The sequence below is a fragment of the Pantherophis guttatus genome, chromosome 14 (genome assembly GCF_059756535.1).
Source record: "Pantherophis guttatus breed Tessera chromosome 14, ASM5975653v1, whole genome shotgun sequence".
Taxonomy (NCBI): Eukaryota; Metazoa; Chordata; class Lepidosauria; order Squamata; family Colubridae; genus Pantherophis; species Pantherophis guttatus.
The window spans coordinates 11,142,490-11,152,961 of NC_142076.1; the positions used below are offsets into that span (position 1 = coordinate 11,142,490).

General features: G+C 48.4%; 1 protein-coding gene across 3 annotated transcripts in view; it reads left to right on the forward strand.

The window, feature by feature from the left end:
* Nucleotides 1-10,472, forward strand: part of RAB11FIP3 (RAB11 family interacting protein 3) — an 89,987-nt gene that overhangs the window by 74,909 nt on the left and 4,606 nt on the right. For all 3 annotated transcript variants that reach the window (XM_060692949.2, XM_060692950.2, XM_060692947.2), the window contains 7 exons: nt 1,595-1,688; nt 1,935-2,038; nt 3,481-3,621; nt 4,870-4,951; nt 6,444-6,581; nt 8,158-8,313; nt 10,030-10,170. In XM_060692949.2, coding sequence (XP_060548932.1) covers nt 1,595-1,688; nt 1,935-2,038; nt 3,481-3,621; nt 4,870-4,951; nt 6,444-6,581; nt 8,158-8,313; nt 10,030-10,170 — 856 coding nt within the window. The remainder of the gene's footprint in view (nt 1-1,594; nt 1,689-1,934; nt 2,039-3,480; nt 3,622-4,869; nt 4,952-6,443; nt 6,582-8,157; nt 8,314-10,029; nt 10,171-10,472) is intronic.

The window sequence follows — 10,472 nt, forward strand, 5'->3', positions numbered from 1 at the left end:
CCATGTCGCTCCCATCACCACCCGCGCGGCCGCACTCTGCGCCAGTTGGAGCCTCCGAGTGCTCCTCAAGGGGAGCCCCATGTAGAGAGCGTTACAATAGTCCAGACGGGAGGTGACGAGGGCATGAGTGACCATGCGTAACGAGTCCCGATCCAGAAAGGGACGCAACTGGTGGATCAGGCGAACCTGATGAAAAATCCTCCCGGTCACGGCCGTCAAGTGCTCTTCTAAAGACAGCCGTGAATCCAGGAGGACACCCAAGTTGCGAGCCCTTTCCGTGGGGGCCAATGCTTCGCCCCCAATAGTCAGCGATGGCACCAGCTGACTATATCGGGACGTCGGAAACCACAGCCACTCACTCTTGGATGGGTTGAGCCTGAGCCTGTTTCTCCCCATCCAGATCCGTACGGCCTCCAGACACCGGGACATCACTTCAAGGGCATTGTTGGGGTGGTCTGGGGTGGAGATGTACAGCTGGGTGTCGTCAGCGTACTGATGGTACTCCACCCCGAAACCACGGATGATCTCGCACAGCGGCTTCACATAAATGTTGAACAAAAGGGGCGAGAGGACCGATCCTTGTGGCACCCCACATATAAGGGGCCTCGGGGTCGACCTCTGCCCCCCTGTCAACACAGACTGCGACCGGTCAGAGAGAAAGGGGGAGAACCACCGTAATACGGTGCCTCCCACCCCCAACTCTTCCAACCGGTGCAGCATGATACCATGGTCGATGGTATCAAAAGCCGCTGAGAGATCTAATAGGACCAGGACAGAGGAACAACCTCTGTCCCGAGCCCTCCAGAGATCATCCACCAACGCGACCAATGCCGTTTCCGTGCTGTACCCAGGCCTGAAACCCGACTGGAACGGATCTAGATACGTCGTTTCATCCAGGTACTGGGGAAACTGTCGTGCAACCACACTCTCAACAACCTTCGCCACAAAGCATATATAATAAATAAATAATAAAATGGGGCAAAATTTACTTCACAAATCTCTGACTCAGCAACAGAAATGTCGGCCTCCATTGTGGTCGCAAGTCGAGGACCACCTGTACTGAACTTGGTTCTTAATCGCTTGAACACCTGTATAGTGGTAAATTGTGTTATTAGTTAGCGGCTGATAAAACGCCTGGCTCAAATGACCTGCCATAAAACGGCAAACTTTGGACCACAACACAGAAGCTGGGTGACGTGGTAGAGGTCCAGTTTAACTTCTGGTGCTGGTCCTAGGAGAGCTATTTCACTATCTTGCTACATCTCAGCCTACCCCGAATCCTTTCAGTTTATTGCTTTGGAGTGTGCAAGAAGAGAAGTGTGAGACTTTGATCATCCCATATTCCAAAGAGCAAAAATATTAAAAGGGTAAAGTTCTATCAATTTGTTCTTTTGCTCTAGAGCGAACTTAAAGCAGACCGGATTGCTTAGAAAAGACCACCAAAAATCTGGAGGGTCATAATAGATGGGAGCCCCCAAGCTATGAATTTGAAATATGATATTATTTCATTGTTGAACGCCTGCGCTGGTTACCCATTGTTTGTTATGATGGTGGTAGCCATGCTTTGGTTTGTGTCCCTCTATCTTGTTTACAGACACCTGCATCAGACAGGAAGCTTTTCGATGGATAATATAGAGCAACCTTTCCAGAAGAGCTCTGAGTGCCTGGAGGAGGATATCACTGATAAGGTAAGTGCGAAGGAGATTGTGTATGGGTGTGTTTATTATTCTGGTTACGGTTGGTCACACAGTCAGCCAGATGCTCGGACTGAATTTGGCATTTTAACCCACCTCTCGAGTCTTTCCCGAGGAACTGGGACGGGCAGGTGTTGTTTAAGGACATTAAAGGTATCGTGGCAGGATGTAAGCTGTTCCAAGTAAAGCTGCCTTTTTGCAATTGACTGATGGGGTTTTTTGTCAATGCCCACGGTGCAGGTGATCTTCTTAGAGAAAAGAGTGACAGAGTTGGAAAAGGACACCGCAGCAAATGGGGAGCAGCAGAGCCGGTTAAAGCAAGAAAACCTTCAGCTGGTGCACAGGTAAATAAATATACCTTGAGAAACGGAACTGTCTGTTTGGAAAGAGCAGGGCTCCAATTTTGTGCTGGGGTTTGGAAGCTGAACCGTTTGGTGAGGGGTTTCGTTTAAAATGCTTGCAGAACAGCCAGAAGATTAGAAATTCATCTTTTTGTAGGCAGACTCAGGAGTGTGTTCTACTTACCTTTACTATTGGTTCGCAACTGGAGTGCACGCACATGCGCATAAGCTTCTGCGCATCCACAGATCACCCATGATGACTTCGTGGCGGGTGGGCAGAGTGTCCCGCTGGTTTTACTACTGATTCTATAGAACCGGACTGAACCGGGAGCAAGCCTCCACTGGGCAGGTTGATACAATTGTTATAAGGATTGTTTCTTCACACCGCTGCGTTTTCAACAGTACATTCTCAATAGGACTTCGGTGGATTAGGCTGCGTAATGACTTAATTATTGCTCAAGGCAAGCGGTAAAAAAAATTGGGGTCAGCCTTTTAAAAAAAACAGACACATTTTAAGAGAGGAAATTGAGAAGAGAACGTTTTCTAATGGAACCTACGTGTCAAGCGCTGGGGAAATCAGGGCAATTCAAATGAGCGTAAAGATTTATGGGAGTGGAAGTCCACAAGTCTTAAAGTTGCCAAGGTTGGAGACCCCTGCTTTAGTACACCATAAAGAGGATGAGAAAGCCATCTTCTAGAGAAGGCGTTACAGCTTTGCCAGATGTGGTCGTCTTTTGATCCTCCTCTAAGATAGAAATCAGGCCGTCGTTAGAATTGCCAAGGCAGACTGGGATTAGCCAAAAGCACAGGAAGAAGAGTCTGGTAGCACTTCTTCAGATAACAGCTTCCGTAGTCCCAGTTTAAAACCTGAAACGCTTTAACCCCTCTGTGCATCTTGAGGAAATGAAACACAAAAGTTGGTGCCTTTTAACAACATCTGTTAATCTGAAAAGGGGCTGCCAGACTCCTGATATGTGGCCCCGCCTACAATTTACTGATTAATTAAAATTGTATGCTGCCCCATCTCACCAAATGCTTTAAACTTGTACGCCACCTATATCACCTCATAATTATCATCTTCTTTTAATGACCCCATGATCCCTTGCGGGGTGGAGTCTGGGTAACTGAATGGAACTAGCAGAGTGTTTTAATGGCCAGATGCCCTTCCTGTCACCAATCTGGAATCTAGTTCGGCAGATAAATTCTCAGTGTGCCCAGAGAGAGAAATCTCTGTCTCTACCTAGGATCGAACTCACAGCCTCCTGATTGTGAGGCGAGAGCTCTACCTCCAGGCTGCTGCACCACTCCAACCTATATCACCTCACAATGTCTACAAGAAAATCCAGGTGTAACTCTCAGATTTTGTGGATCCCAATGAAAAATCTCTCTTGTTCTCATGGGATAGTAAGTGGCGTTAAATTTGAAACCTCTCTTCTTCCGGACAGGGCAAACGCCTTGGAAGAGCAGCTGAAAGAGCAAGAAATGAAATCTGATGAAATTCTGATGGATGAAATCCGGAAACAGAAAGATCTGCTCAGCAGGATGGAACGAGAAAAAAGCATAGAGATTGAAAACCTGCAAGCCCGGTAAAATGGATCCGTCCAGGGAAGCGATGGGGAGTCCCTGGGTTATTGTCGTTTGTGTCAGGCCTGGAAGCCATTTTTGGGCATTTGATCTCAGCCTACCACATTTATTACTGTGGGAAACCGGGAGGGGGGATTGTATGGAGCTGGAGAGATCTGTAGTCAAAATAACATTCTTTTCTCTGAGAGTCAAGGACATCCTGCCTTGCACCTGAAGGGGTGTGATGGGAAGCATCTCCAGTTGGGACGGTGCATTGATTGGGCCATGTGATGGACATGTGGGTGCTGGGCAGGGACTTAGACTTTCCTTTGGGTGGGGAAAACCTGGAAGCTTTCAGATTTGGGTTTCCCCAGATGTGCCAATATGACATCTCTAATAAAGTGGAACTTTGAGGAAACTCAAATCTCAGAGTCTTCTTTCGTTGGGGGTGTTCCTTGGAACCCTGACAGTTTGTGTATCACCTCAGGAGAATATTGAATGCCTGATTTCCTGAGGCTAATGAAATAATCATTACAGAGGTTAAAAAAAAATAATAATTGTATCTGCTCAGTGCACTTGGAGGAACATTTGGGACAGGCAGGTGGGGGGAGGAGGGGGATTTCTGCACTCGGTGTATTGAACCCTCTTCCACAGTGTTAACTCGCTCTAAATTCACAGCTGCCAAATTCTGCATCTGACATATTTAGATTTCTAGCCCTGTTAGGAGAACGATTACAGGAGATTTGGGCTAAAACATTTTAATTGAACAAAAGAAGAGAAAAAAAGAAGCTTGGTAAGGAAGCACAGTTGCCTTGGCCTCTGTGGCTCTGAAAGAGCCGTTTTTTCAGAGAAGTCTTCAGTTGCACAGAATACAGGAAAAAAAAAATCCCCAAAGAATAACAATTGGAGTTGTAGTTTAGGCCATACGAAAAACAGCAGGAAGAAGCTGGCATCGCTTCCTCTTGTTTTGCATTTTTGATGCAAGCTTTTGAATAGTGTTGATTAATTAAGAGTCCGTGGCATTACGCAGCCCTGTCAGGGCCAGCTGGGATAACGCTCCATAACAGATGTCTGTTTAACTTGGTGCAAAGTTTTTGTTTATGGGTTTGACAGTTTTAATACGGGTTTTATTTGTTTGTTTGTTTGTTTGTTTTATCACAGATAATTGGTTTTGATTTTCTATTGGTAGCCGCTGAAGTTTTGGGATACAAATGTTTTAAATAAATAAATAAGATTTCTAAGCATGCATTTGGGTTTATGCACATGCCCAGGTTGCATCAGCTGGACAATGAAAACGGAGAACTTCGGTCCTGCGTCCCCTGCCTCAAGGCCAATATTGAGAGGCTGGAGGAGGTGAGTGCTTTCTTCTAGGCAGTTTTCTCCTCCTCCTTCTTCTCCTCTCTCTCTCCTCCTCCTCCCTACTTCAGGTATTGAAGGACTAGGCCAGTGATGGCTAATCTTTTTGCTGTCGCATGCCAAAAGTGGGGGGAGCGCAGGGGGGTCGCGCATGTTCACACCCATAATTCAATGCCCTCTGCCCCCAGCACAGGCGTGCGCCCCCTACTTGCGCTGCCCTGCTTTTGGCACGTGATGGCACTGTGGGCCCGGTAGGCCCGTTTTTCGCCCTCCCCAGGCTCCATAGGCTTTCTAGGAGCCTGCGGAGGGTGAAAACGGCTTTCCCCACCCCCCGGAGGCTCTCCAGAGGCCGGAAACGGCCCGTTTCCTGACTTCCAGTAGGACCGGAAGGCCCCAAAACCAGATGGCCGGTGTGCACATGCACGCTGGAGCTGAGCTAGGGCAATGCTCGTGTGCCCACAGATATGGCTCCGCGTGCCACCTGTGGTACATGTGCCATAGGTTCGCCATCACGGGATTAGGCAATTACGTTCCCCCATATTATTAAACCCAGATGAAATGCAAGCCCTTGCAGTATCCCAGAACATTGAGATGGGGCACTGGAGGTCTCCACGAAACCTTCATTATCTCGCAATAACCAGCAGCACGGGGCAAAGCTTCGTTGACTCTTCTCTAGTCCTTATTGTTGGGCAGAACAGAGGCAGCAGATGGCAGCTGCTTAACGGGAAAGGAAGATTGGAGGACAATTCTGTGGCCAACCAGCTAGCTGAGTCTGCTGAGTCTCAGTGAGTTCTAATCCCACATACAAAAAGCACAATCCAGCCATTTCGGTTCAACAGCTGGGACAGATGTTGGCCTTGACTAGCACCATTTCTTGGTCTAGTTCTGCTGCCCGTAGACAGCAGATATAGGCAGGGGTGGGCTTCAAAAATTTTAGCAAGGGGTTCTCTGCCCGCTTGCTGGGTGGGCGTGGCCATGGTGGGCGTGGCCTAGTTAGCGTCCTGTACCATGGCGGAGAGGGCGTCTTTGCCCTCCCCAGGCTCCGGAGATTTTCCTCGAGCCTCGGGGAGGGCAATGGCCTCCCCAGGCTCCAGAAACCCTCTGGAGTCCCCGAACCTCTGGTAGGCCCATTTTTTGCCCTCCCTGAGCCTCCCCGTGCACCCTGCACTTACCTGCATCCAAAACAGGCCACGTGGGGACTCCTGGGAGGGGAGGGTTGGGTGGGGCCAGCCAGAAATGGGATTTGGGGGTTCTCCGAACTGCACAGAATCTTAGCTTGAGGTTCTCCCGAACCCCTGCAAACCCTTAGCAGCCCACCTCTGGGTATAGTCAAGTGGTGAGATTAAGCCTAGCTGGTTTGGATGCCAACCTAGTGCTTTATAGCTGAGGGACCTGAGCCTTTCTCCCGGGGATGAAGCTACTAGAAGTTTCCCAGTTTCATTTTTTTTTCCTCCCCCCCCCCTTCTTCTTCTTCTTCTTCTTCTTCTAGGAGAAGCAGAAGTTGTTGGACGAAATTGAAGATCTCACCGTTCAGCTCACGGAAGAGCAGGAGGACAAGAGAAAGCTGGGAGAGAAGTTGAACCATGAGAGACACCAGTTCCAGAAAGATAAAGAGTCCACGCAAGAGGTGAGAAGGGCCTCCGCTGGTTCCCAGAGGCTCAGATAGACCATGACACGCTTGTGAGGTTTCGGAAGGGAACTTCGCTATATGGGCAAACTTTTGCACGGTTTTCAAGATCAGGATTTCCTTTGCAGTCGGGAAACCGGAGAGAAGATTTTGAGGAACAGAATAAAATGTCTGCAAGATCTGAATTGTATCGTGCCATCTGTACAGGTAGTCCTCGGCGTACGACCACAATTGAGCCCAGAATTTCTGTTGCTAAGTGAAACGTTTCTTAAGTGAACTTTGTCCTATTTTACGACCTTTCTTGCCACGGTGGTTAAGTGGATCATTGCAGTTGTTAAATTAGTAACGTGGTTGTTAAGTGAATCTGGCTTCCCCATGGACTTTTGCTTGTCAGAAGGTCACATGACCCCGGGACACTGCAACCGTCATAAATAGGAGTCAATTGTCAAGTGCCCGAATTTTGATTTTTATGAGCACAAGGATGCTGCAACAGTCATAAATGTGAAAAACGGTCATAAGTCACTTTTTTCAGTGCCGTTGTAACTTTGAACAGTCACTAAACGAACTGTTGTAAGTCGAGGACTACTTGTAAACTTTATGGAAGAGAAAATGAAACGAAATGAAACAAACTGATGTCAATACGAGAACTGCATAGCAACTCTGAAATGAATTCTTCCTCCCTGCGAGTCGTATTTTGCCCTTCTGCCCAGAGGATATTTTAGATGTTGCATTTGTCTGGACCGTTGACAACAATTATTTAATGACATCTTTTCGCCCCCTTTGCAGACACACAATCCATCTGCAGTGTTACCGTAGGTCTTCCTTCAGTGCAGGAGAGCTGCAGACAATAGAGCTAGGGTGCGTTTGGAAAGCAAGACATGCTTCTCAGCAGGGAAGCCCTACTTCTGGGCGCTGTTCAGTTTACTGTATTTTTTTGGAGTATAAGACGTACTTTTTCCACTCTAAAAGAGGGTGAAAATTTGGGTGCATCTTATACATCGAATATAGCCCTGATCACCCACCAGTCCCCACCCTTTGGCCTCTGCCTCCCAGAAATTTACCTCCTTCCAGCAAACAGCCCATTTCAGCTTCAGCACAGCCTGATTAGTACAAGCAGCTGATTGTCGGTTGGATCAGCCTCTCGACCCTCAGCTGTTTCAGGCTGCAGGGATTGCTGTTGCTTATTGCCGCGTGGGCCTCCGCTGCTTGCTGCAAGGAGGAAAATTGCTGGTAGGCTGATTTTTTTTTCTTGTACTAATCAGGCTGTGCTGAAAATGAAACTAAAGCAGGCTGTTTACTGCAAGGAGGCAAATTGCTGGGAGGCAGAGGCAAGTTTTTTTTCTTCTTTTCCTCCCACAAAAAGGTAGGTGCAACTTATAGTCCGGAGTGTCTTATACTCCAAAAAATACAGTAAATTGTAGGAAAGATGGCTTGGAGAGGGCGAAAAGAGTCCTGGCCCAGCTGGGACAATCTATGCTTTCTTCTCGCTGACTTTTTTTTTTAAACAGCATGAACCCGTTTGTTTGAATTGCTTGCAAATGCCCGTTGGCCTTGATTTTGCTTGCTTGTCTGGCAGCTGATTGAGGACCTCAGGAAACAGCTGGAACACCTGCAGCTCTTTAAGCTGGAAGCCGAGCAGCGGAGAGGCCGGAGTAGCAGCATCGGCCTGCAGGAATACAACAGCCGGACGCGAGAGAATGAACTGGAACAAGAGATCAGGCGGCTCAAGCAGGTAGACGAAATCTTAAGACATGGGACAGTGGAGGCACTTTCCGCTGGCGGTAGCATTGTTGGGGATATCTAGTGGGGGATGGAGAGAAGCTGTGTGGGGCTCTGAAGCTCCGTGGGGTAGTTACCCAGTCTGTGGTATTTGGGGGAAATGAGGTGTGGGCATCAGGTTAAAGCAGCGTTTCTCAACTTTACCAACTTTTAAGATATATGGATTTCAACTCCCAGAATTCCCCAGCTAGCATGGGTTGCTGGAGAGCTGGAGCCTCAAGAAGATTCCATGTAGGAGATGACCAGGCTGAGCCTGAGGGAGGGGTCAAACGCGTCGTAAGTCATGAGTCCCTGCAGCACACCCGCAAGAGGTCTGAGCCCACCCCACCTTGGAATGACTCTTTTATCGCCCACTCATTTCCCTTAACCGCCAGTTAGTCAGAGTCCTGTAGAGAGCTTAAACTTGCAATAATTTTATGCTAATTTGAACTGCCTGAATCTCCTGATTTCCCTGGCATTTGACATTCCAAGGGCAACAGTCTACTTCCGTGATGGCGAAACTATGGCACGCATGCCCGAAGTGGCACGCGGAGCCACGTTGCCTGGCATGCGTGGTGTAACCCGTTCCTCTTCTGGGTTTCTGGTGCGCATGTGCATGCGGTGATCAGCTGGCCTTTTTGCATGTGGCAGTGCCGGAAACCAGAAAAGTTGGTTGTCCGTTTTCCTGTGTGAGCATGCGCGCTGGCCAGCTGATTGTTGCAGGCACATGCCGCCAGAAACCCGGAAGACTAGCTGGCTGAAACCGGAAGTTCGGTAAATTCAGTAGCTGAAACCGGAAGTTCATTTTCAGGTGCACGCATGCGCCCTAGGCAGCTCCTCTTCCGGGTTGCTGCCCAGATGCGCGCATGCACAGACGCTCCCTTTTCAGCACTCGGTGCAGAAAAGGTTCGCCATCACTGGTCTAGTTAAAACAATCATGGGGTGAGGACTTGGGGAAAGATTCGAGCAGAATCTTGGTCAAAAGAGCCCTTGGTGGTCGGCCTCTGTGGAAGGCAGTGTTGTGACCCACACCCAAGTAGGTATTATCAGACGCAATCAGTTCTAAACAAACAGACTTTATTAGAACAGCTGAGAATTAACTCATTCTCAGCGTAGTCCAAACTAATTCAAAACAAATTCTTCATAACACAATTCTTCAGCCTTAATCACCGACCTTGGTCTAATTAGGCAACCTGCCAAAGGCTTTTCTTGGCAAAAGTTCAGAAGCAGAAGACGCCGACAAATCTATCAACGTTGTTTTCCAGCAAAGAGGCCAAGAGCTGTTGCTGGTCTTTTAAGCCTTATGGGAAGGGCCAATCATCTCTTGGCTTTATTCCCGAGTCCTTTTTGCTTTAGCTGCTCTTGCCTTCTGGCAGCTCTTCTCATGCATGCACTAGGAACAGGCTCCTCCTGGTTCCTCTGCCTCTCTGCTGTCAACCTCTGGAGACTCCGGAGTCCACGCATCGCTCCCCGACGGCCCTGGCCCCATCTCTGCCTCTGACGCAGAGCCCTCATCCGGGCCTTCCCCAGCCTCCAGGACTGGCTCATGTTCTTCCTCAGCCTCATCGCTGTCCGACTCCGCTGCCAGCTCCGCAGGCTGCAGGCGGACCACAGCAGGCAGCTTCTCTTGGTCTCCTGCTTAAAGCCGAAACTGATGTGACCATAGGGGGCAATTTTTCTTTGCAAACAGGACAACCGAATCTTGAAAGAGCAGAACGATGAGTTGAATGGGCAGATCATCAACCTCAGTATTCAAGGTGCCAAGAATCTCTTCTCTGCTTCCTTCTCTGAATCTCTGGCTGCGGAAATCAGCTTGGTCTCCAGAGACGAGGTAAATGTGCCGACCTTACAGGGACTTTCCCTGCAAACCATGAAGGGGGAGGTGAGGGTGTTGGGAGAGGCAATTTAGACGAATCCACACATTCACATTAGAAAGGGCTACTTCGGTTCTGACAGGCACTTGGAGGATTTCTCTTGATCTTGTTGATCAAACTAGGTAACAATTGATCCCTTTTTTCTTTAACATCCAGCCGAGTTCCTCATAACACTAATTTTGGAGAATTAGGTGAGCCTATTATGAAGGGATATATCCCATAGATTGTGTAAATCCTCCAGACAGTTTTGTTTTGTTTT